The sequence below is a fragment of the Diadema setosum genome, chromosome 22 (genome assembly GCF_964275005.1).
Source record: "Diadema setosum chromosome 22, eeDiaSeto1, whole genome shotgun sequence".
Lineage (NCBI taxonomy): Eukaryota > Metazoa > Echinodermata > Echinoidea > Diadematoida > Diadematidae > Diadema > Diadema setosum.
The window spans coordinates 9,001,251-9,027,146 of NC_092706.1; the positions used below are offsets into that span (position 1 = coordinate 9,001,251).

Genomic DNA, 25,896 nt, shown 5'->3' on the forward strand with positions numbered 1-25,896 from the left:
GGTCAGACGCTGTATTCACGTAGCGTATTAACAGCGTCTGGTCGGGCTAGGTAAGTGTTGCAATTATATTACTCTTAAAATCATACAAAATAAAAGGTATTTTATGTGATTTTGCCGTCAATAGTGACGGTCGTTTACAATGTTGAAACACTAACACATGTCAGACCCTGTGCGCAGCACAGTGTCTGGTCAGGCTAGGTCTTTAGTATAAATGTATTACAGTGAAATCCCATTATAACGGAATTCCTGGGAACGGCAGTTTTCTTTCTTTATAACGAAATTTAATTATAACCGAACAAATACAATATACAATAATAATGCAAACAAGGAAGCCACGCATATTGTGGTAGTATTCTGTTTGTTGAATACTCGTCATACACTGGAAAGCTATGTGAACAACAAAACAAATAGTTATTCAATTTCAGATTATTGTATAATTACAATAACGCAAGTTCCCTCGGAAACTGCGTGACACACCAAGCGAACACACAGTGATGTGACGCGTTCGCCCATGCAGAGACGCTATAAATGCTTGTTCCGCGACGTATTTTCGAAAGCAATCCTCAGTTCATTTTAACGGAATACATTTCTTTTGTTTTTCTTAGTCAGTGGTGCTCGGAAAAGACTTTGTTATAACGACAATTTCGCTATAACCCTGTTCTTTTTTAGCAAATTTTGTACCATGTTTTTTTAGTAGACTTTAAAGGGACTGTACAGTACTGGTTGAGGTGGGGATTCAGGTCTATAGCATTTCTAAGTGAGATAAGGAGGGACCTCTTATGAAATGTGAAAGAGCAGAGGATTTAACTTTTATTTGATGAAAATTGGTTTTCAAATGGCTGAGATATCCAAAAAAAGTGATAATAATGAAAGGCGACAGGCCACGCCTTTTATTAGGATCTCTTTGTTTCACCTTGTTTATGGATATCTCAGCCATTTCAAAACCGATTTTCATCAAATAAACTTTTGATACCCCTTAGAATTGCATGCTCTTTGACATCTCATAGAGTGGTTTATCAATATCTCGCAAAGCGTTAAAAGCTAAATCTTCACCTCAACCAGAACTGTACACACCCTTTAATGGCGATAATTTTGGGACCAGAAGTTTTACTTCGTTATAACAAAATTTCGGTTTAACCGTGTCCGTTGTAACAGGAGGGCACTGTAATAACATTATTACTGAATGCATGCAGAAATTGAATAATCCCAATCCCCTCCATGCTTGATACTTCCCATATAACAACTTGTGTGCATTCCTAGCTTGTGCACATCTGCTGCTATTATTATTGCAATTAGCCAACTGCAGCCACTGTGAGGAATCGTCGGGATCAGGGTAAGCTGGCATCTGATGAAATACAAGTAAATCCTTTTGAACCAGCAATGGGACAACTAGATTTTCCTTCAATGAGTTGTTTGTTTGTTCAGTCCTTCACTTTCTCTCCTAGTGAGAGTGACAGTAGAGGGAGAGAAAAAAATCCACAAACTTCAGTACACTGTAATTATTTAAAGACAATAACCCAAGTTTCCCCACCCCCACCATAATTTTTTTCTGTATTTGTGTTTGTTCTTTTCATTTTTCTTTCTTTCTCCAGGACACACCAACAAAGAGAAGAAGTCTTCCACCGCTCAACACAACGATCAATGAATCTGGTATTAAAGATTATAATTGAATTTGGAGTCCTGTGATTTGTTATCTACAATATTTCTGTAACTTGCATACTTGCCAAGATCTGGGAAGAATTAAAGTTTTCCTCCCCCACCCCAAGCCCACCAAAAAAAAGAAAAAAAAAAACATTGGATAGTATCCTTGGTATGATCAAAGTCGTTCCACCCTTAGATACTTTACAAATATTAAGTGGAGGTGTCGTGGCTGAGTTCTTAAGAGCGCTTGTCTGTGAACGACATGCAATGGTTTGAGGATTTGAGCCCATGCCAAGCCCGACACGTTTGCCCTTCAGCGAGGCACTTTGTCCGGTAGGATGAAAAAGCTTATGTTGGTTGATCAGCATGCACGCGCCTGTAAACTCTATCCCTAGTTCCAAGTTTACATGAAATACTTGGTGCTGAAACTATTCCTAATTGCCAGCGAGCTGTGTGTGTGAAAGTTTTAATCTGGTTATTGTTTGAGTTATCATGAACAGAACCTTGCATTCTTCAGTGTGCAAGCAGCCATACTAGTACATTTTGATTGTAGTATGCTATGGGTTAACATATTCTATGAGACATTTACAATTAGTACATCACTGAACTGTGAAATTCATGTTTCTAATGATTCCTTCCCCTCTCTTTGCAGAAAAAGCCTCACCTAAAAAGCCCAAAGCAAAGAAAAAAAGAAATACTGAAGGTATGTGTGCTTGCTGTAATTCATCTAACAATACATCTCTGTAGAAACGTAATGACTTCAATACATGGACACACTTCGCAGTTACCTAACTTTGACAGGCAGTCCCAAACAAGAGGTTTTGAGAAATGTGGTAAAACCATGTTTTGATATTGTGGTTGCATTTATAAGACTTTGGAGGCCTTGCTTCTAGCAAAACACAGTTTTGAATTTGCACCTCCACAGTGCGTTTCAAAACCATGTTTCAAAGTCGCGTGCGTAATCACAACTACCACAATGTTTAAAAGACATGTTCACCTTCATAGACATGTGGGTTGAGTGAATGCAGCAATGTTAGATTAGTAGAGCACATCATTGAGAGTTTGAGGAAAATTGGGACAATCCGTTCAAAAGTTATGAATTTTTGAAGTTTCTGCTCACTCAAGGCTGGATGAGAAGACTACTAAAGCTTGTGATGTCACATGAGCACAACTATATAAAGAAAGAATAAAGAAAATTCAACATATTTTCACTTTTCTCGCATAACAAAAGAACACTTGACTTCTCTCTTTCGGAAGGCAGGGGAAATAATATTATCCTTAACATGTGTCAGTAACAAGTCAAAGAAATGTGCACTTTATTTATAAAGTCTTTATTTATAAAGTAAAGTTTTGTGAAATTCTCGTTTTTATTTTCTTTATATGGTTGTACGCATATGACATCATACACTGTAGTAGTCTTCTCATCCAGCAGTGACTACGCAGATACTTTAAAAATTCATAACTTTTGAAACGGATTGTCCGATTTTCCCCAAACTTTCACCGATGTGTTCTACTAATAATGCTGCATTCACTCAATCCACATATGAAGGTGGACTTGTCCTTTAAAACGTAAATCACAAAACATGGTTTCAAAATCTTTCTAGCCTATAAAGTTTACTCCCTTATATTGTGATTTGTGACTGTAGGTAACCCATTGTTCACATGGCATCTACAGTTGTCATCTTTAGCAATCAGAACAAAATATTGAGTGGTATTTTTATGCCTCCGCCACGAAGTGTCGCCAGAGGCATTATGTTTTCAGGTTGTCCGTCCATCTGTCCTTCCGTCTGTAATCAATTTTGTGGACAGCGTATCTAAAAAACTGTTAGAGGTATCCTAATGAAACTTGGCATGTATATGTATGAAAGGGCGAAGTTGTGCCTATCAACTTTTGGGCGCACATGCTGAAGGTCAAAGGTCAAAAGGTCAAGGTCAAATGCTCAAATTTCACTATTTCTTTTATATCTATGCAATGCCTGGAAGTATTTACTTGAAACTTGGTTTATACATGAACTACCAAATAGTGATTCCCCAGAGAGAGCTTTGGGTCATGAGGTCAAAAGTCAAGGGTCAAAGGTCAAGTGTAAATGTTAAAATATCACTTTTTTCTCCATATCTCACAAATATTTTAAGGTATCTTCATGGAACTTAATATATGCATGTACTGACTGGCAGTGATTGTGTAGGGCATTTAGGGGTCATGGGTCAAAGGTCAGGGAGTGGAAGGTTTAGGTCAACTCATCAAAATGTCATTATTTCTCTCTTATCTATGCAATGCCTGCAGGATTTTTTCTTGAAAGTTAGTGTATGCATATATTACCCAATACAGATCTCTTGGAAGTTTCTTGCCTAAAAGTCAAAGGTCAGGTGAGAGTGCTAAAATACACTTCTTCTTTAAACTTATAAAAGGGTCAAAAGTAGGGTACAAATCCTCAAACCCCCAAATACCAGCACTCTTAGACAGTACATATGCCATTCATCCAAATGAACCTAGTTCAAGGATAGTGAACACTCAGTGCATTTTTGACAAACCTGTCATTTTAATATTTTGCCATTTATGTGAAGCTGTCATCACAAATTGTCAAGACATTGTGCTATAGACCTATAATAATTTGGAGAACCATGCATTATGGGGGAGGCATACCAGTCGCCATAGCAACATTTCTAGTTTTTTTTTTTTTTTTGAGGGGGGGGGGAGGGGGGAGGAAGAGATAATATAAGATTTATTTATTTGGGTTTTTTGCCATACTATATTAGGGACCGCCATCAGCCACCCTGTTTGAAGCGAAAGGTGGAAAACAGTATTTGGTGTCTGGTATGCTAATGCTGTACCCTAAGAGGAGTGTGCAAATTGATACTCGGCCAACAAGATCAAATCATATTTCTCCTAAGTTTTAAACTGCTCCGACCTGTGTCAGTTGTTCGTTTGTGTCATCGACATATTGATCTCTAGAACTCCTTTGAATAGCATACTTGCCAACTAGTAAGATTTTATCAGATTCAGTAAGATTTTTTACGTTAAAAATAGCAAAATCAGATTTTCTGTCAGAGAAATCAGATTTTTGAAAAATATTTAGATATACCTTTCATGTGTTTTTTCTGAAGATTTGAGCGAAAGTAAGATTTTTAACTTCATTTTACATATAAAATAAGATTTTTGCAATCCACGAGTAAGATATTTCATCTTGAAATGTTGGCAGGTATGGAATAGTGTCCCAGTGGTTATACTGTTCCCTCTCTGTTTTCTTGTCATTTCATACACAAGGCACAGTGGACGTTAGCGACTCCCAGGTCTCCAATGTCAGTAAACTAAGAGGGACAATGTCCGAGAGTACCGAGGTCAGAGGTCAAACAACGGCAAGCACAGAAGACATTGCCAATGCAGCTGCTGGTGGGACCAAGAAGAAGAAAAAGAAGCGCAAACCACCTGACGTGGTCGATGGAGAAGGTAAACCTAAACTTAATTCACAAGTGAACATGGATTATATACATAACTCCTGGCTATTTTCTGTCTTTTTTTTTTTTTTTTGTGAAGGCGTACATGTACAAGTGTACCTCTACATGAAGGGTGCTGAAAACATTTGGGCTTTTTTCTGATTTTTTTTTTCTTGAGATGTCCATTGCAAAAGGATGGACTCGTGTAATTATTCCCCTATTGAAATATGACTGACCTTTTGCTGAAGATGAGCAATTTGCTGTAGAGATTGTGTAATGCATCAAATACAAGGTAATCATGATTATTTTGAACATTGATTGAGCCAGTAACGTGAAAGTTAAACCATTTATGTGACTCATAATGCTTTTCTCTGCATGACTCAATATTCTACATCTACAGTTATGATGAACATACTTTAGAAATACAATGAGAGGTACTTCATTATTCATTGTGTGTTTCTAGTGGTCACAGGGATGAATCATTTTTATTTTTATTTTTTAAACCTTGCTTTTATCAGGCAAGTACTTTTAAAGTATAGCTGTAAATTGTTATTCTTTTTATATATGGGCCCCATTGCATTTATAAAACTATACTAACTTCACAGTTAATGGTAACTCTGCAATCAATGGTGAACATCAGTGATTTTTTGGCTTTGTTTGGCTGTGGAATAATGTTGCTATGGTAATTGTTATTGATTTCAGAGATACCATTAATCATAAAGTTACCATAATTTTTTATGCTACGGGGCCCTGGTCCTGTCTAAATTGGAATTTTGTATAGTGATGTCAGCAATGATGACTTTTATTCCAATCATTCGCAGTTTCCACCATAAGGACTTCACTGTCCTCGTGATGGCTTGAAGTTCCTTCCTTGGATGTCTGAGCTGATACAAATAATTATGCTAGCTCCATGATGGTTGTCTCAACCCCCCCCCCCCCTTCCTCACCTTCAATGCTCATTCAATATTTTCTGTTTTCTCATGACAGGTGAAGACAATTCAACTCCAGCCATTGAAAATCTGAAAGCTTCGCCGGGTGCTGCAAGAAGGAAACGAGGTGACAGTGCTGTAACTGAAAATATCACTCTGTTTCGTCTAAACCATGAAAGAAGCCTTTATTTCATGGTTTGCAACCAAATGAGATCAAATTCTATACGGCATACACTGTGTATTTTGTATGGTTTTTATTTTTGAGAATTCCTCAATAGGGGTACTATTCATGAATTTTAACAATTAATACACAATATTAACTCTGATCCCAACATGAATGCAGCATGCACATGTACATGTTGATGTGCAGTACCCATTACATGAACAGGGTGCCGGACGATTTATACAATTAAGTAGGCTCCAGTAGGCCCCTAATTTTTTGCACGGCTTCTTTCTGAATGGATACGCACACTTTCCGATTTCTCCGTCCACTGCTGACCTCCATGATTGCAGTAGGCATGAAATTATATTGCAATTTAATAAGCCTGTTGAATCATGGCTCCTTTCCCTTTTTCACAGAAAGCCGGAAGTCTCACATTCCGCGATCGGTCAGCGACGAAATGCTGAGGGAGTCAAATGGAACAGCGAAAGCGAAGCCCAAGAGGCCCAGGTCCAAGTTCTTGCCAGGTGAGAGAGCTTGACCGTTGGCATTCTTCATACACGTAACTTGACATGTACATGTAGAGGCAGGTAGATTTCCTGTAGTATTGACTACTGTATAAGCTGTTATTTTCGCGAGGGTTTAATTTTCGCGAATCTCAGTTGGATCGCGAATTTAACAACACGCGAAAATGTCTCCGTGCACTGTGGTAATAGCGCATTTACGTTTGCGTTGGGGGTCAGTACACGAAAACAACCTCTCGCAAAATGTCTATGACCTCCTCATTCGCAAAAATATCTGTACGCAAAAATAACAGCTTATACAGTATTTTGCTGCGTTAGCCATGATGACTTTTATTCCAATCATTCGCAGTTTCCACCATAAGGACTTCACTGTCCTCGTGATGGCCTGAAGTTCCTTCCTTGGATGTCTGAGCTAACAGTGGAGAAAAGGTGTTCACCCAGGCACTTTTTTCATGTGGAGGGAAATCATCGATACTTTACTTTTCCAACCTTAGTGGACACTCCAGATGAAAGAGATGTCATTGAAAATCATATGATAGAAAATGATACAAGTGAGGGCAACTGAACTAGATCATTCAAATTCATGAAATTCTTCCGTCGAGATGCTTTACAGTGCAACTGATTGACAAATTGCCCTGCATCGACGTAAATAAGCACTGAATTGATCAGTGTTTTAGTAGTAGCCATGATAAAAAATCATGAGCATACATAATCCTTATAGCATGTAGCGGGTACTACGTAATTATTCAAATTCATGAAGTTCTTTAATCTGTCGAGATGCTTTCATTGCAACTGATTGACAAATTGCCCTGCATCGACGTACCCGCTGCATGCTATAAGGATAAGAATAAGCACTTGCTGTCGGACGAAAGCTCGGTGGTCTAGTGGAGATGACACCTGTCTGGTGATCAGGAGGTCGTGGGTTCGAATACCGCTCGAGTATGTACGCCCATGATTTTTTATCATGGCTACTACTTAAACACTGATCAATTCAGTGCTTACGTGTATTTACGTCGATGCAGGGCAATTTGTCAGTCAGTTGCAATGAACTAGATCAGTTCTTTTAATTATAATGTTGAAATTGTGTCATACATGCATTTATCTATGTAAAGTGACTGTTGCCTTATCATGGTGTGCTTGTGCCATATGTCTGACCTTGAGAATTTTTTTTTTTAAAATGTACATTGGATTCCCGTTTTAACGGAATCCTCGAGACTGGCAGTTTTCTTTCGTTATTTTAGAATTTCGTAATAACCGAACAAATAAACAATAAAAAACATATAGCGGTTAATGCTGCGCCCTGAACTTACACTTCGTTGTGACCGGAATTTTTGTTATAACCCTGTTTGTTACAACGGGAGTGCACGGTAATCCTTTTACAAATTGAGATTGTACTCGCTATCGTATTTCAGAGGACAGTGGCGATGGGGAAGAGGAGGGTCCGAAGTCGCCCCATTCCAGACCGCCATCGGCGGGCAAGCCCAAGGCCAAGAAGAAGAAAGCAAGGTGAGTGGGTGGCCTCGTGGCCCCATGTTGGCCCTTGTGATGTTGAGAAGACTTTGGTGTTTTGCTTGGGCCTACTTCACAGAGCACTTTACATCAATTGCATGTTACAGTATTGCAGGTGCTCTGGCAGCGGATGCAAAAACAGCTGATCTGTTGCAGTCATTTAATAATCTATCAACATCGTGATTAATGGCAATTTGTATCATATGATGTTTGGGAGCCTTGGCATAAGATGTTTCTGTAATCTCCTGTATGTTGATAAGCTATTTTCAAACTAATAGGAGTTTAATAAAAGAATGGATCAATTGTATTTTCCCATTGTCAGATAAACACTTGGGCTAAACCTGTGGTAAGGGTATTCAAGACTAATATTGTGTTGGTCATGTGCTCTAAAATTTTAGATGCACAAATTTATGTTAAGATCTAGATATTTCTTGTTGATCCATAGGTTTTGTCAGTAAGTACAATTATATCCCATATCCAAACGTAGGATTGTCATTGATTTTTTTTCCCCCGCAAATTGGCAGCTGTGAAATATTAAAAGAGCTCTTTTTTCCTTTTGTCATGAACTAAAGGCAGATTTTTTAGTGATATTTTGCCAGTAAGCCTTTGAGTGGTTCCCGGTTTTGATACAAAAGGCAGCACGGGTGTCAGCCATGATGACTTTTATTCCAGTCATTCGCAGTTTCCACCATAAGGACTTCACTGTCCTCGTGATGGCTTGAAGTTCCTTCCTTGGATGTCTGAGCTGATACCAACTGATGCATTTTTCATGTTTACCATACTACATGTACACTGATTAGATTTCATTTCTTGTCATCAATTGTATGGCAGCTGAGTCATGCGCTTAGTGTCATTAGATTGGGAAAAAAGGTAATGATAAAAGCAAATTTTAGAGACAGAAAAAGGGTCATTGATAGATTTTGTCATTTCATTAATTTCTTTTGATTACTGTACGAGCTGAAATTTTCGCGTACAGATATTTACGCGAATTGCTACTTGGAGGACATTTTCATGTGTTGTTGATTTCGCGGTTGCGAGGGTCAAACTGAACTTAGCTATTCGTGCGTTGTTATTTTCGTGTGTTGTTATTTTCGCTGTTCAAAGGCGATTCGCGAAATTCGCAAAAATGAAACCACCGCAAAAATTTCAGCTCGTACAGTGCATGTATTTCTATGCATGCTTGTATGTGTAATACTGCATCCATGTCATAATATTTTCATTTTTTTTCTTTCTTTCAGGGGAGGATTAAAATCCAGAATAACAAGGAAATGGGGGGGGGGGGGGTTGGAACGATTGCAGTGCCTCAGAAGTGGAACTGACGAAGTTATTACATATGTTCAGAATATATCCAATTTGAATGATATGTATGCTCATATTTTGATTGTTCATATGCCAATATTCTGAAACAACCCTCCCCTTCCCCGATACCCACAACTCGCGAACGGACATGATCACATGAAGCAAATCTAGTCAGTCAGCTATTATGGCCAGTTTTTCAACATCTGTGCCATCGAGTGATGTTACATGATGTAGCTTCATGTTTTATGTTTGATTTCATGCTTCATGTCTGATTGTAGAATGTAGAACCTTTTCTGTGCAGTCTCTGTCTTTCTCTGTGTATATTTCGCTGTTGTTGTTGATTTGTTTGTTCCCTTCCTTTATAATGTTTTAGGCCGGTGACATCAGGTGATGAGAACTACCATGCAGATGGGGAAGGTGAGTTCTTGTTTCTGTTTGTTTTTATACCTGTCAGGACCACTTCCTCAAAATGCCATGGACACCATGTCTATATAAAGTCCTCAGTTGCCATCTGGGATCGAGACAGTCGACCATATTGAAATGAATTGGGCTATTGTTAGCTTCCTTCAATCAGACTGGAGGTGCTACAAGGTAATTGGGTACAACTGTGCAATAGATTGAAATATATATTGTGCATGCTAGCGTCCACTGACATTGTTCAGAAATTGTTTGAGTCATTGATAAATTTGTAGATTCTACCAGCAAGTAAATTTTTTCATGTGCAAATTACAGTATAGTTATATTAAAAAAAACACACAAACAAACAAATAATTAATGAGTGACTTTAAAAAGAAGAGAGCACTAGGCAAGAAGTGATTAAGTTTAACTGGCAGCAATTACATTGTATGTTCTGGTTGTGTGTTTCATTCCTGTACCTATTTGTATCAACCTGGCACCTTACCGGTTCCTGCTGGTACAATAGAAAGATTATTGCATAGTGCCTGTCCTTTTTATCTTCCACCCCTCGGAGACTACCTGACTGGACTCTGCCAGCAGCGTAGTAACGTAAGGACCGTTGTATCATGCCTTTCACTTTATCTTCCCTGTTCCCACCCCCCCCCCCCCCCCATGTCGTAACCGGTTTAGACCTGCTGTTCTCTGCTGACGATGTGGTGACGGGTGAAGTGCAGGTTGAGACGGCACAGCAGCCCCCTGCCTCCCAGGTCACCGTCCTTCCCAGCCAGCCAGTGCCCAAGCTCTTCACTGAGCGGAAAGGTAAACATCCGTAGATTCATTTTTCAAGGGCTGCTGAAGGAAATTTGAATTTCTGTGCGATATCAGACCTGGGGGTGTTTCATGAAGCTGTTCTTAAAGTTACGAACGACTTAGGAACAACTGGTGATCAGTTCTTATTCTGAATTATTGAAATTCTGATACAGGATGTAAGTTTAGCACATCAGAATGTGTTCCAGCCATTCTGAAGTTTGTAACTTTGAGAACAGCTTTATGAAACACCCCCCTAAGTGTACTTCTGCTTGGCTTTTTATTATGCCTCCGCCAACGAAGGACGTCCGTCCGTACGTCCGTCCGTCCCGTTTTGTTTTTGTCAATATCTCAAGAACTGTGTGGTGGTTTTGCATCAAACTTGGTATGAGGGTATATCCTTGGGGGATGATATTTTGTGTGGATTTTAGGGTCACAGGGTCAAAGGTCAAAGGTCACAGGTTATTTTGTGAAAAAAAAATTGAAATTTCATGTTTTTCTCCATATCTCGCAAATGGTTCAAGGTATCTTCATGGAACTTAGTATATATGCTTGTACCAATGGGCAGTGATTATCTAGGGAAGTTGGGGGTCATGGGTTAAAGGTCAGGGGTCAAAGGTCAAGGTCAACTCCTCAGAATATAACTACTTTCCTTATATTTATGCAGTGCCTGAAGGATTTTTTTTAAACTTGATGTATGCATGTATAACCCAATATATATTCTGTGGGAAGTTTCTTGCCAAAGGTCAAAGGTCAAAAGGTCAAAGGTCAAGTGAAAGTGCTAAATTGCACTTTTTCCTCCATATCTCAAAAATAACTGAAGGTATTGTCGTGAAACTTACATATTTATGCATGTTCTACCTAACAGTGATTCTCTTTGGAACTGTGGGGTCAAAGGTCAAAAGCCAGGTTTCGATAATACTATTTTACCATTTGATACTGAAATTATACTTTTTCTCAATACCTTGAAAATTACTCAATGCATAAACTTGTACAAGGGTCAAAAGTCAAGTGAAAATCATCAGTTCCCCCAAATACCTGCACTCTGACGTTTTAATCATTCATCCAATTGAACCTAGTTCTAGGAAAGTGAACATTCAGCACATTTGTGGCAAACCTGTCATTCTAATATTTTGCCAATTGTGTGAAACTGTCATCACACATTGTCAAGACATTGTACTATAGACCTATTAGGAGAACCATGTATTATGGCGGAGGCATACACCAGTCGCCGTAGCGACATTTCTAGTTATTGAGTGTAATTTATACACATTGATATTTCTAAATGTGGCATGGGATTCGTTTGTTTGTTTGTTTGTTTGTTTGTTTTTTTAATAGCAAATATACGCAAAGAATCAGTCATTACCTAAATGCCAGCATGTCGAGCTGGTGCATGCCTACTGCTACAAACTATTTTGGTCACTATAGGAGAGTACAATACTCCTTGTACAGTGTACACCAAATGTCAAAATATTCAGCAAGGCACATGTCAGCATCGGCAGAACACTGACTTCATTAATGTGTCATTAATATGCATTGTATTACCAGACTTGAATACGTAAATACTTCAATGCGTTTATAATGATAAATGAATAATGATTAATTGAGGATATTTGATCAAATATTGCATAGTTGAAGTGAGGTGTGCAGAATAGTGTTGAGTTTTTGCATATGCAGAATTGGAATTTTCCCCCTTCTATTAGTGTCAATATTCATTCGAAAGACAGTCACATTATTTTCCCATTTCTTAACCCATTGAGGACGAGTCCCGAGTGTACTCGGGCAGGTGTCTATGGGAAATGGGTGTTGTAGCAAAGTCAGTCCGTCTTCAGCGGGTTAAAGTCCGAAGGTAGTTTAATGGAGCCATGATGACTTTTATTCCAATCATTCGCAGTTTCCACCATAAGGACTTCACTGTCCTCATGATGGCTTGAAGTTCCTTCCTTGGATGTCTGAGCTCACAAACTTTTACTGCTTTTTCCACATGCTGTCAATGCTTAACCCGTTGAGGACGGACTGATTTTGCTACAACATGCATTTCCCATAGACCCCTGCCCGAGTATACTCGGGACTCGTCCTCAACGGGTTAAAATGTGCGTCAGTCATGTCCAGAAGTTTGGTAACTCTTCTATAATGTGTACATCCCATTCAGTGTAATTTCACAGCCAATCAATAAAAGGGAAGATTAATTGTATTTCAAAATTGTTTTGTTTCTGATGGCAGTCACATTTTTTTTTTCTTTCCTTTTCCACTACATAGTGTTGTGTGTATTGGTTTGTCAACTCAGAGAATAATTTTCCTGGTATCGCATAGCAATTTGCAATGCATTTTGGTACGACTGCTATAAAAATGTAATTTGCATCTATAGACTTGTATACCATTTTGTTGAAAATGTATGTCCATCGACAAAAAATGCTATTCAATTTCGAGGAGGAAAATTATTCCCTGCAACTATTTTAACCCTAACTAGGCCGGGCTATTTAGGAAGATCATAGAGCCGGGGGGGGGGGGGGGGCCTCCCAGGCCCCCCCCTCCAGATCTCGGCCGTCGACCGCGCGATCGCGACGAAAATTGGCACACACATTGCCTATGATGTAATCTAAAGTACCATGAAGTTAAATTTAGAAAAAAATTATCATTTATGCTAAATTATGCTAATTTATGCGTGATGATGCATGAAATCAGACAATTTGGTATAAATCACTAAATAAAGCTCAAAATGGGCACATTTTTTGTGTAAATATTCTTTTTAGTGTCCTGAGCAAATATAAGAGAAAAAAATTGTGCCATCAGAAAAAATTTCTTAAGTATTTTATTGTTTTTTGAATTTCTTATGTATTTCTTTGTTTTTTCGACTTTATGTTTTTCATTGTTTTTTCGATGAAACTTGTTTGCGACATAGTTCCGAACAAGAAAATATATTAATAATTGATTTTAATCAATAAAACCCCCAAATAATCATGCTTTTGTGAAATTTGCCTGTAAGCACAGTTTGCATTGAAATTGTACACAAATTCACGTTTTTGAGCAATTTTTGGTCTGACAAGCACATACATATTTATGCGCAACTTCGAAACCGCGCGCCCGGGCATCGCAAATTTAGTGTCAAAAGATGCGGGAGACTTGAAAGAAAAAAGTCATGAAACGTCGCGACGATAGCTTTTCGCGTTCGCGATACATCGCGCGGAACGTCGAGGGGGGGGCCTCGGAGGCCCCCCCCCGGCCTAGTTAGGGTTAATATGTGATGTCCCTTCTTCCTTTTTGACTAATCAAGTGCCAAATTTCCAGTTGCATCAGCTCTTTTAGATGCTACCCTTGCTGTAGTAAGTTATTAGAGTTTACAAGTAAGAAATATGATTTTCACCTGCTAAGCTGACGGTTACATTAACTATGCACTCCATGTGACTTTACTGCCGGCAGGGGGATTCGCCAGCGAGGATAAGACCAAGCTGATTAAGAGGAGAGACAGGGAGAGGAGACTCCAGTTAGAAGCGCCTGAAGAAGTGAACTTCACCACCACCCAGTGCGCTCTGGTGAGTATCGATTCTTTAACTTCTCAAGTAAAATACTGAACAATTTTCCCAAGCGAGGAACACGGAGATTATGGCATTGTTCTGACTGATGAAATGCGAATATTGTGACTGATCTCTTCAAACAAAATATTCAGTATAAGGAAATAGATACCAAGAACCAAATGATAGACATGTACAGTATGTTACAAGGACATACTATTCATTCTGGTTAAGTATGAGAGAGGAATTGAACGCAAATGCGAGAATCTTGGTGAGTTGGTCTCCTTACACGGTCCCATACATTAATATCTGTGTTTGCACTTTCTTAGCAGCATATATATGCCACTTTAAAACATGCATAACACAGCAAGTGAAGTGTCTTTTCTTCCGTTATGTTGCATTTTGCTTACTTGACGACTTATGCTATCACAGAGTTATTACAGTACACATTATTTTCCATATCACCGCTTGGTGAAGTGAAATACTCAAAGCTCCAGATTAAGAGGATTGTGCTAGTAGTAGTTAACTTTGAATGAATTAGTCACTTTCATTTTTTTTTTTTTTTTTTGCCTTTTCAGATCTGAAGCAGATAGTTTTGCTAGGTGTTTGTACCTGCATATCAGAGAATACTCGGGCTGGTGTCTGTGGGAAATGGGTGTTCTAGCAAAATCAGTCCGTCCTCAACGGAGTAACTGAGCTGTGATGACTTTTATTCCAATCATTCGCAGTTTCCACCATAAGGACTTCACTGTCCTCGTGATGGCCTGAAGTTCCTTCCTTGGATGTCTGAGCTCAGACCTTGTGACATGTGTTTATTAAAGGGAATGTACAGTACTGGTTGAAGTGGGGATTCATGTTATGAACATTCCTAAGTGAGATAATGAAAAGCCTCTTATGAAATATGAAAGAGCATGTAAGTTTAAGAAGGATTCAACGTTTATTTGATGAAAATTGGTTTTCAAATGGCTGAAATATCCAAAAAAGTGCTAATAATAAAAGGCGACATGCCACAACTTAATTAGGATCTCTTTGTTTCACCTTGTTTTTGGATATCTCAGCCATTTCAAAACCGATTTTCATCGAATAAACTTTTGATACCCCTTAGAACTGCATGCTCTTTGACATCTCATAGAGTGGTTTCTGAATATCTCACAAAACGTTAAAAGCTAAATCCTCACCTCGACCAGAACTGTACACACCCTTTAATGCATAATAATTACTGATATCAGTTATTGCCCTTTCAAAGGAGGAATATAGAATTTCCAAAATGGAGAGACATCAAATTAAGGATTTACCTAGACCATCTGTTGTTGACTGGGTGGGTTTTGTGTGTGGATAATTTGTTATTTCTCCCGTTAATAGTTATAAGGAGAAAAGCTGGGTAGGTTCCACTATCTGTTGCAAGTCATTGCTATCCAGAATAATGCTAAAATTTGACTGTTCCAAATTCTTGAAATGAGAAGAGATGTCAAGGGACTTTAATTTTTCTTTTTTCACGCAAATCAGGATGTTCCGTCAATAATCTAACATGTTGCTCAATACAAGCAAAAAGGTCACAACAATTAAATTGTGAAGTAATATTACAATCTTCAACAGTTAAACTGCATGATTGCAATCAAAAAGTGTGGAGCCTTTTATACCCATTTTGCCCTATCAGTGTTAAAAAAAGAATAGAATAAAGGCTTGTGCAATGTCATATGATCTTCCGTAACAATCCTCATGTCCTGGGATTGGGTAGGCCCTTTTCAGGGCCACACACTTACCCTAGAAAGAATACGTGGTGCACCGTGAAGACTTCTACCACCCAACGTTCCGCCACCACGGAAGCCTTCAAAGATTTTAATCCTCATGTATGTACACGTACATACAAATAATACATACCAAAAATGAAACTATATACTGTACTTATTTGATTCTTCCATGTTTTTTTCCTGTCCTCCCCAGTCTACTCACAGGGTGTTCCTTACGTTTACCCTCTTCTGTCATGGCGTGCTGGCAGGCTATGCCCTCTGGCAGTGTGTAGTGGTCTTCGTCCTGGCGACCCAGATCCCTGGCAAGGCCCAGACGGGCCAGGACCAGTTCTTGGAGCAGTACAGCAGGCTGGCCCAGCCCGCCTCGTCTGTCTACTACTTCCTTCTCGCCGTCTGCACTGTCTCTGCCTTCGATCGGTGAGAAAGCTTATGTGTGTTTGTTGGGTTACTGACTGTCTTTTCCTGGCGCTTTGACTCTTACTGGATACGCCATATATTTCGCGAGAGTAAATTTTCGCAAATTGGGAATTCACGACGATTTCGCGAGTGGTTGAACTCACGATCATGGAGTCCTATACTGAACAGAGAAATGTACACGCGTACGTCACATTCACATCTGGATCAGAGTCAATATTTTCGTGAGTCTTTAATTTTGCGAATAGCGCCTGACTCACAAAATTCGCGAAGATAAAAACCTCATGAAAATTTTGAGGTATACAATAACTCGCAGTGCTCATGTTTACATACCTTTGACGGAGTCTCACACATATATTGACAAGCATGTGATGTAGTCCCGTGTTCGTGTCTGTCATCGCTATGATAACAAAGTCCTCAGGACCAGTTGTATTCTTTTGTTTTATCCCTCCTCCCCCCCCCCCCAAAAAAAAAAATAAAATAAAATAAAAAATTGATAACTAAACAATAATATGTGCAAAGATATATAGGTAACAATTTTGGGACCTGAATTTTCACTTTGTTGTTATAACAGGAGTGCACTGTTTAGTACCTGTCTATGTTTAGACATCTTCAGTTTGTACAGCGCATGACTGAATTCAGTGTTCTGTTAGTCCCAGGAACTCCAGTCTTGCGTGTATGCCTGTAGTTTCCTGGAGTCAACTTGCCTCACTTCCATCGTACATGGAAGTCTTCAAATAAAGTCTGGCACTGAAGGATTAGCATTCTGCCAGTGATTGAAAAATTCCATTCAGAGCTAATGAAGCAATTTGATGGCCCAAGATGACTTTCCCAACTAATCTCTGGTAGTGTTCCTCTGTTATCCCATTTAGTGGGATGCAAAAGATTAGTACGCCATCAAGTATTTATTCCTGTCTTCATGACATTGTTAACTTTTTATATTTGCAATGTTTTCCGTAACCTGCCGTCCACAGATTTGACATCGCCAGACCTGACAAGCAGTTTTTCAGAGGATTACTTACTTTCCAGTCTGGAGCAGTCTCTATTCTAGGTAACGCCCCACAGTGATTCAATAGTTTGTTTTGTTGCCGAGTTAATAGAGAGAGGAAAAAAAAAAACAGTTTGAGCCATTGTGTGTTTTAGCTTATTAGATACTCATCGAGTGCCATTTCTATTGTTATTGTTCTTTATAGCAGTAAAATCGGTGGTAGTCAGTAGTAGTATATCCTGAATTGAGAAGGGATAAAGTGCTCATGTCATTTTAATTTTTTTTTTCATGTTTTTGTCATTGCGTAAATACTTCCTTGCACTGCATTGAAACTTATTTCAATTCAAACAATAAGTGTGCCCTGTTCAAGATTGGAAACACTCCCCATGCAAAGTGCATGTCTCTTCAAATACTTTAATTTACACTAGAGCAAGGCATACATGCAAATTGATTTTCACATGCCACCCTTGCCTCCTCCTGTTTCAGAGTGCCATTTTTTCACCCCTTACCCTTGTGAATGAAGATTCTCCATGATGTATGCTACTGAGTGCAGATTATCCATGGCCTATATGCTAAAAGCCTTACCTGAAATTTTAAAGAAATGAAGTTGTAATGGTTATAAAGGATGTATGATCAAGTAAGATGTCATGCACTGTAAATTTTGCAACAAGTCAACTCTTCATATGGAATATTTTTCTTCTGTTTCCCCCTTTTAGTCTATCTCATCTCCTTGATATTTTCTGTGAGCATCGCTGCAATAGATGACCGGATAAGTCTTTATCTAAAAGCTGATATGCCGTTCTGGTGAGTTCCTTGGTTTGATTCATATTTCTACTCTAACGACTTTGTAGCAAATGTTGCAGTGACCCTGTTGTTTAAAAGGCATACATGTGAATTTCACAGACATAATCTTGTGAAAACTTTTCATTTGCAGATGTTTCAGTAGAATTCCTGCATATACCAGTCTGAGCCATGATGACTTTTATTCCAATCATTCGCAGTTTCCACCATAAGGACTTCACTGTCCTCGTGATGGCCTGAAGTTCCTTCCTTGGATGTCTGAGCTCAGACCAGAGGAAAATAAACAGATAAGACTAATAAAAGGCAATCACGTATCTAGGGATGCAGTTGACTGCATTCATTACAAGACTCAATAATTCCAGATACTCTTTGATTGAAGCGTGAGATGGTTCCGTAGTGAATGAACTTTGAAGGAGAATCAGTGCAAGTAGGAAGTTTCCTTGAGAGCAATCGCAAAGCAAAAGAAAAAGATCATTCCAGATTTTATCACAGTTAGTTGTTTGTTCTTTAAATGATGTAGATTCTTTTGGCATAACCAAAATATGCTCTGGACATGTGCTTCCAACCTGAATGTGCGCCAACGTGTGAAGAGTTTGCAAATGTGTGTTCATTTGTGTCTTAAAAAGAGATAAAAGTCTGGACTGAAACACAATTTATTGAAAGTAGTCTATGTTCCAAAAATGTTTGCCCTTGGTCACAAAGTCATCATATTGAATGATTGAATGATTTACTGGTCTCTTTTAATTAAGATTTCCAACTATATATGTGACCTCCCTGCTCAAAATCCACAAAAAGTCACGGATTAGGATTCTTTGTATTGGATCAAATTATGTCATCTGTTTTGACTGACTCAAATATTTTAAGAAATAAATTCTTTCTCTAACTGACTGTTAAGATTTAGTGGTTTAAAACAAAATTGAAATTGAGATAGTAGCAGTTTTTCAGAACCATATTTTTAGGGACAGGTGTTGCTTTCACAGGGAAATAGAATTTATTTTCATTGATACTTCTGCACAGCACGCCTGAGTGACTCTAGTCTTTAAATCCTCATTTAACCATCTTTTCAGTGAAACTGTATCTCTTACATCTCTCGTTTTCCAGTCATTTCTGAAGTCTGTTAGAATGGTCCAATTTTAGCAAGTGATATCAGTGCAATTTGACAGCTTACAGCTGGCTCTTTCAAATGATGTAGAAAAGTGGAAATTTATTTTGGCCTACTTATTTTGTTGGTTTTCATCTGGGCGATAACTTATTCTGTCCATTTCAGAAATGAGAACCAGAGCAGCTCTCTCCTTCAAGTTAGAATTCTCCTGCCACATTTCATTGCCTCCGGGAGACCACGATCAGTGAATGATGATCGTGTGTATTTGTGTGTCCGTGATCTTTCCAGTGAAACAGATTGCCCCGAAGACGGTCAGCTGTGGGCAGACGACGAGGCGTCATCCCGACTGAACATCTGGCGGATCATCAACCTCATCAGAGCCATCGGATCGGTCCTGGGATGGGTCATCATCGCCATCACCCCGACGACAGATTACACATCTGGTGAGCAGTTCTTCACTGTAACTTTCATAATCGCCTCAGGTAGTAGGCACTTCTGACTATGTGGTACATCAACCAAAACAATTGGCATTGTCCATCACACTATGTCATAAAAATATTTCATGATGTAAGATCAGTCTTCCAGCATGTTTACTTAAAAAGGTGCATTGTATTTTTTTTTTTTTTTTTTGGTAGCATTTAAATTCTACCATAATTTGACTGAAGATAAAATTCTTGGCAGCAGAATAGAGAATTCACCCTCATAGATCAACATTTGGCAATTTTTAAGTTCTACCCAATCCAATTCAATTTTAACAGGAATCATCATTAAAGGGATCGTATAGTTTTGGTTAAAACCTAATGTCAGGTTTATAACATGTTTTGGTGAGATAATGAGAAACCTCTTATGAAATATGAGAGAGTATGTAATTCCAACAAGGGTTCAATGTTTATTTGATGAACATTGGTCTTGAAATAAATGAGATATCGAAAAAAGAGATCCTAATAGAATTGACAGGCCATGACTTTTAGTAGGATCTCTTTGTTTTTCTTTGATTTTGGATGTCTCACTCATTTCAAAATGGATCTTTATCAAATAAACTTTTGATTCCCCTTAGAGTTGTATGCTTTTGAACATTCCATAGAGTGTTTTCAAAATATCTTGCAAAATGTTACAAGCTGAATCCTCACCTCGACCAATACTGTACAGTCCCTTTAATATACGAGAATGCACTACTTCCCCCAAGGCACCAAATGTAGAATCATTTCTCCTCTACAATTCATAACCATATCTAAACGGCATTACTACTATAGGCCCTAAGGGGGATAATCTGGTTTCATAATCTCCATATCACATTCCAGATCACCTTCATGATGCTGACGTACCTCTATGGGAAGAGCAGCAGGAGGCCGAGATGGGAAACATGACGTCGCAAGCATGAGAGGTAGTTCACATTTTTCAGTCATTTTATTGTGTTTCTGTTCATACTTTGCATAGGTATACAACCACATATAGAAAAAGAGACCAGTGTGTGTAGCCTTGCTGATGGCTGAACTTTTTAAGTGGAAATTGTTGCCGTTCACCTCTCTTTATATTTTCAGGGATGGAGTTTGTATGAAAGCGCCAGACGAACTTGTTCAAAGTGCAACTGTTAGTGGGTGCTTTATTAGCACTAACCTGTTGAAGACGAGTCCCGAGTGTACCAGGACAAGTGTCTATGGGAAATGCGTGTTGTACACTGTAGCAAAATCAGCCCATCCTCAACGGGTAAAGGGTATTTGAAGTGGCTGTATAAGGCATTGCGCCAAGCCCAGTGTTGTCAGCCATGATGACTTTTATTCCAATCATTCGCAGTTTCCACCATAAGGACTTCACTGTCCTCATGATGGCCTGAAGTTCCTTCCTTGGATGTCTGAGCTGACTCGTAGTGTCATGTCATGACATTGAGTGTACCTCATTAATGTATCGGCAACTTGATAAAGGGATGCGCAAGTCCTTTGGCATCGTGGAACTTTATTTGTTAGAACTTTGTCTTCTAAGAATTCTGTTTTTACAGAATGATATTGTTTATTTATCAAGATTGTAATGATTGTAATCAATAATCATTTCAGGTTTTATATACCCGTAGATAATGGATAGATAGATTAGATAGATAGATTCGATAGACAGATAGATAGATAGATAGATAGATAGATAGATATATAGATAGATTAGATAGACAGATGGATGGATGGATGGATGGATACATAGACAAACAATGTTCCATTCAAAGTTTGCAGGTTTCTTTTATCCAGGATTTCATGTTGCATCCATATAGATGTATGCAGAGACTCCAACTCTCCCGCTCTCGACGGGAGATCTCCCGCCGAAAGCCCATTTTTGCAAAATCTCCTGTTCTCCTGCTTGAGATTTAATTTCTCCCGCTTGAAATGATATTTTCCTTAGTGTCATCGTATGTAGAAAAATAAGCCTTAGATAGCACAAGATACATCTAGAACCCTATAGAGTTGGGCCCCGGCAGCAAGGAACTTCGCGCACATCAAGTTGGAGTCTCCCGTTTGTTAGGGGTTTCAGGTGGGAGAATCTCCAGATCAGAAGGAGCTTGGGGTTGGAGTCTCTGTGTATGATTGTATAAGAAAAGCAGCATTTAAGAAGGAAGAGAGTTATAGGCAGTCCTTGGAACATTACCGTATAGCATATAGGAGGATATTTCAAAGATGACACAAATTCATGCAAAGCATAATTCACTGCTGGAAAGCCCATTTGTAATCTTTATTTCATCCCAGGTCTGGAGTCGACCATGCCTTCGTGCCCAGCAAGTCAATTCTCATCTGTGCTGTCAGAGTGAATGTAGCCATCCCGAAAAGAGAGGGCTCTCATCGAACTTGGCTCCACAGTTTGGACTTACCTCTCTGGCGGGAGTTGGATGTTCTCTAGCAACCCAGCAAGGAGGATTCTGCACCATGCATGCAACCTCAAGGGAAGAGGCATAGTGTTTCCAATCTTACAAGATGCTCTCCTTGTCTAAAGATGCACGTGCTGGAAGTACCAGTTATAAGTGTCACAGTGACTTCAAACAGCAGTCTGTTTTAATCTCTTTCATAGGAAAACTGTGTTATAATGAGGCTGCCTTGACTGCCGACTCCACCTCATTATAACAAATATCTCATTGTAAACATACCCCTCCCCCCACCCCCCAAAAGAAGAAGAAGAAGAAGAAAAAAAAAAGAGTCCAGATAAGTATGATCGTTGAAAATTGGAATCACCAAATTCACCTCGTTAAAGGTAGGGAATCCCATTTGCATGCCTTAAATGAAGAGTTGTGTAAACATAGTGGTATGTTGAAGAGAGTATCATTTTAGAAACTCCCATAAAGTATTGAAAGTGGAAGGTAACATTTAGTACATTTTTATTGACCGTTAGATTTTGAATTGAATTCTTTTCGGGGCTCACCGTAAATTCCAGTACATTACTAGGCTACCTTTGCAGACCCATGCACTGCATGTGTGTCCATCATGTATATTTTGTGAATAAAGTTCATCAAAACTTACAAACATTTCTATATACATTCTTGCCACACACTCTATATGTTATTACATCAGCTCTTATACTTTTAGATTTGTGTTTATAGATAAAAGATACAGAAGACTGCAACAAAAAGGCTTAAGTGTGGCTGACACACAGAACTACTGAGTAGTTGAGTTTTGTGCATTATTCAAATTGTAGATAACTGTTGACTTTCAAATTTCTAAGCAGTGACCTAAACAAGTCCCCTGAGGTTCATATTTAATGTTTTGCTGCATTTTGGGAGTTCTGTTAAAGGTATCCCCTACCTTTAAAAGAAGTACCCCATTGCAAGCTAGCTTGTGATTGTGGAGATTCCCTGTACTATTGAAGAGGGGACTACCTCATCATAAAGGGGGAGGGAGGGCAATTATCATATCCTGTATGAAGAGGTCATTATTACCTTATAATTTGGCTCAGTATATTGTATGTGGTATTTCGGAGAGAAAAACAGTCCTGGGCAATAATCAACAAGCAACAAACAAACGGGTGTTTGTGTTGAAAATCTATGAGGATATATTATTGAAAGGCAGACACTGAAAATGAAAGTGCAGTTGCAAAAAATGGTGTTTGTGATATGGTTTGTGTGATAAGAAAGCACACGCCTTTGTCCCACAAGGACAAAGGACAAGCCTTTGTTTTATCAGGTACTTTGTTCCGTTTGCTTAACTGAGATTCTTCTTGATTTTTCACATGTTTCCTTTGGTTTAGATATTTACTCTAATTATCTTCAGCACTGCTGTAGATGGAGGTGTAGTCCCACAGGAAATTTGTTAAATATTAACTGTGCAGTCAAAGAGCATCAGAAACCCCTAATGGAGTACAGTGTGCCTTGGTGTTTTATATTTATGTACCACGGTCATCGACCTTTGTGTCCTGTTCAGCGCCGACACCTGCTGTAAAAGTGATCATATTTGCTTGGTTGAAACTTTCCAGCATGCCGTGCATCATGAAGCTAGCACAAACTTATAAGTGTGTCCACTTTTTGCTTGTTGCATGTAATGATTTTTTTTTATTTTTTTTTATTTCAAGGCATGTGTATTGTAGGGGTTTCGCGTCTGTTGTTTGTTGTTGTAATGCAGACCAGTTGCCTTTGACGGTAGTATGACTGTGCTGCCAAAGACCCCAAGCAGCAGTGGCAGTGGCCATCTTTTTGTAGCACTTGTTTGTTTTTTGTGATCATCAGTGAAATTAAAACACTGCAAATTCATCTTACCAAGCTCAGCGTGAATAAATACTTGCGAGAGAATCACCATTTTCACATATATCCTGCCAAATGAAATGCGTGCCCTCAAGCTGTAGTGTTATGGAACACATACCATTTCCAGAAGTGTTCATTATGCTCAGAAGTATTTGTGTACATGTACTTTTCTTTGTTCATTTGCTCATAGCTGCTCACTCTTACCTTTGAATACCAGCGTTTAAGTGATTCTATTACCGGGTGCTCTGCAGTGTCTTACCCCATCTGTCCAGGTTGGAAATCCCAAGTCTTGAAATTCCAAGTCTTGGAATTACTGTGAATGAGTAAATCACAGTGCAAGCAAGTTTATTAGAGCTTGGGAAAACTAAGTATAGTCTTGTTATGTGTGAATATCAGCCTTGTTTTCTTGTTGGTAGATTTTGTGTTGAACCAAGTATACCTGTTTGTTTATTTGTTGTACCCTTTGAACTATCATGGCTTTCAGAGTTATGTCTGCTGGTTCAGACATAGTTGATACATGTATTACAATGTAGTTTCATTCTGATAGTCTGTGTATGCTTCCATATTTGGGTACTGAATGTATACATGTACATACATGTAATTATCTTTTTTCTGTGCTGAAATATGCAGACTCCGTTCTCTGTTTAGACGAAAAACAAAAGTACTTAAACGTTGGTACTGTATGCACTGCAGTACATCTATCACCTTGATTTATTTCAGCATTACATAGAAACTGTTGCAGATCTGCCCTGCATTCAAAGTAGCATTGATTCTCAATTATCCGTCCAGAGATCGACAGCGTGAGTGTGGGATGTGGTTATTTATGTGATATGTACGTCAGAAAAAAAAAAAAGAGGAAAATTTGGTTTGTATAAAGGCAGGCCCAAGTTTGTGTGTAGGGAAATTTCAGTATTCCATGTGCATCATAAGATATGGGTCTCTTGTCGTGTTTGGTAATATTGAAATTTGTGTGTCTCAATTCAAATCATATGCCAAACCCACAGCTCATAATCCCCTTCATGTATTGGTAATACTGTACATGTGTTGTGCAAGCGCGCCGGAACACTTCTGGTTTTGGGGGGGCAAAATCTCAACGGGGGCACTTATGTGACGATGTGAGATCCTCGGCGCGGGAGGGAAGCGAGTGAGGGGGGGGTGTGGAAAGGGGATTACCCCCCCCCCCCCCTCCACTGTAGGGAGCTGTTGTAAGACAGGGTACAAAAGTCGCGTTTATAGACCATTTAAAAGCAAATTTCTAAGGAATTAAACATAGTGAAAAATAATCAGTGCGAAGGACTCATTATTACATACGGGAGTACATAATAATGTGATTGTGTGAGATCCTCGGTGAAGCGACCGAGCGGGGGTAGGGTGTAGGAGGGGGGATACCCCCTCCCACGGTAGGGACTTTTTGTAAAAACAGAGTGTAAAAGTCGCGTTAATAGAGAATTTAAAGCAAATTTATAGGGAATTAACATATTGAAAAAATCAGTTGGAAGGACTATGATCATAACATACGGGAGTACATTAATAATGTGATGGTGCGAGATCCTCGGCGAGGGAGCGAAGCGACCGAGCGGGGGGGGGGGGGGGGTGGGAGGGGGATACCCCCTCCCACGGTAGGGACTTTTTGTAAGTACAGAATATAAAAGTCGCGTTTATAGAACATTTAAAAGCAAATTTCTAGGGAATTAACATATTGAAGAAAATCAGTTGGAAGGACTATGATCTTAAACATACGGGGGTATATTATGTGATGGTGTGAGATCCTCGTCGAGGGAGCGAAGCGACCGAGCGGGGGAGGATGTGGGAGGGGGATACCCCCTCCCACGGTAGGGACTTTTTGTAAAAACAGAGTATAAAAGTCGCTTTTATAGAGCATTTTAAATTAAATTTCTGAGGAATTAAACATAGTAAAAGAAA

General features: G+C 39.0%; 1 protein-coding gene and 7 non-coding genes across 8 annotated transcripts in view; all 8 read left to right on the forward strand.

Moving 5' to 3' along the window:
- The window catches only part of LOC140245621 (transmembrane protein 237-like), a 29,464-nt gene extending 7,066 nt beyond the window's left edge, over nt 1-22,398 (forward strand). Inside the window, exons 2-16 of the mRNA XM_072325184.1 lie at nt 1,593-1,650; nt 2,294-2,344; nt 4,907-5,089; nt 6,064-6,132; nt 6,585-6,692; nt 8,102-8,195; nt 9,871-9,914; nt 10,584-10,712; nt 14,121-14,233; nt 16,157-16,380; nt 17,352-17,428; nt 18,082-18,169; nt 19,557-19,711; nt 20,570-20,652; nt 21,995-22,398. Coding sequence (XP_072181285.1) covers nt 1,593-1,650; nt 2,294-2,344; nt 4,907-5,089; nt 6,064-6,132; nt 6,585-6,692; nt 8,102-8,195; nt 9,871-9,914; nt 10,584-10,712; nt 14,121-14,233; nt 16,157-16,380; nt 17,352-17,428; nt 18,082-18,169; nt 19,557-19,711; nt 20,570-20,649 — 1,473 coding nt within the window. The 3' untranslated portion in view covers nt 20,650-20,652; nt 21,995-22,398. The remainder of the gene's footprint in view (nt 1-1,592; nt 1,651-2,293; nt 2,345-4,906; nt 5,090-6,063; nt 6,133-6,584; nt 6,693-8,101; nt 8,196-9,870; nt 9,915-10,583; nt 10,713-14,120; nt 14,234-16,156; nt 16,381-17,351; nt 17,429-18,081; nt 18,170-19,556; nt 19,712-20,569; nt 20,653-21,994) is intronic.
- On the forward strand, nt 5,864-5,963 carry LOC140245640 (small nucleolar RNA SNORD14). Its single transcript, XR_011902350.1, has one exon. It is a non-coding gene; the product is annotated as a small nucleolar RNA SNORD14 (small nucleolar RNA).
- LOC140245641 (small nucleolar RNA SNORD14) lies at nt 7,005-7,104 on the forward strand. Its single transcript, XR_011902351.1, has one exon. It is a non-coding gene; the product is annotated as a small nucleolar RNA SNORD14 (small nucleolar RNA).
- Nucleotides 8,847-8,946, forward strand: LOC140245646 (small nucleolar RNA SNORD14). Its single transcript, XR_011902356.1, has one exon. It is a non-coding gene; the product is annotated as a small nucleolar RNA SNORD14 (small nucleolar RNA).
- On the forward strand, nt 12,561-12,660 carry LOC140245644 (small nucleolar RNA SNORD14). Its single transcript, XR_011902354.1, has one exon. It is a non-coding gene; the product is annotated as a small nucleolar RNA SNORD14 (small nucleolar RNA).
- On the forward strand, nt 14,907-15,006 carry LOC140245645 (small nucleolar RNA SNORD14). Its single transcript, XR_011902355.1, has one exon. It is a non-coding gene; the product is annotated as a small nucleolar RNA SNORD14 (small nucleolar RNA).
- Nucleotides 18,333-18,432, forward strand: LOC140245642 (small nucleolar RNA SNORD14). Its single transcript, XR_011902352.1, has one exon. It is a non-coding gene; the product is annotated as a small nucleolar RNA SNORD14 (small nucleolar RNA).
- LOC140245647 (small nucleolar RNA SNORD14) lies at nt 21,029-21,128 on the forward strand. The gene has a single exon (XR_011902357.1). It is a non-coding gene; the product is annotated as a small nucleolar RNA SNORD14 (small nucleolar RNA).
- Nucleotides 22,399-25,896: the final 3,498 nt, after the last annotated feature.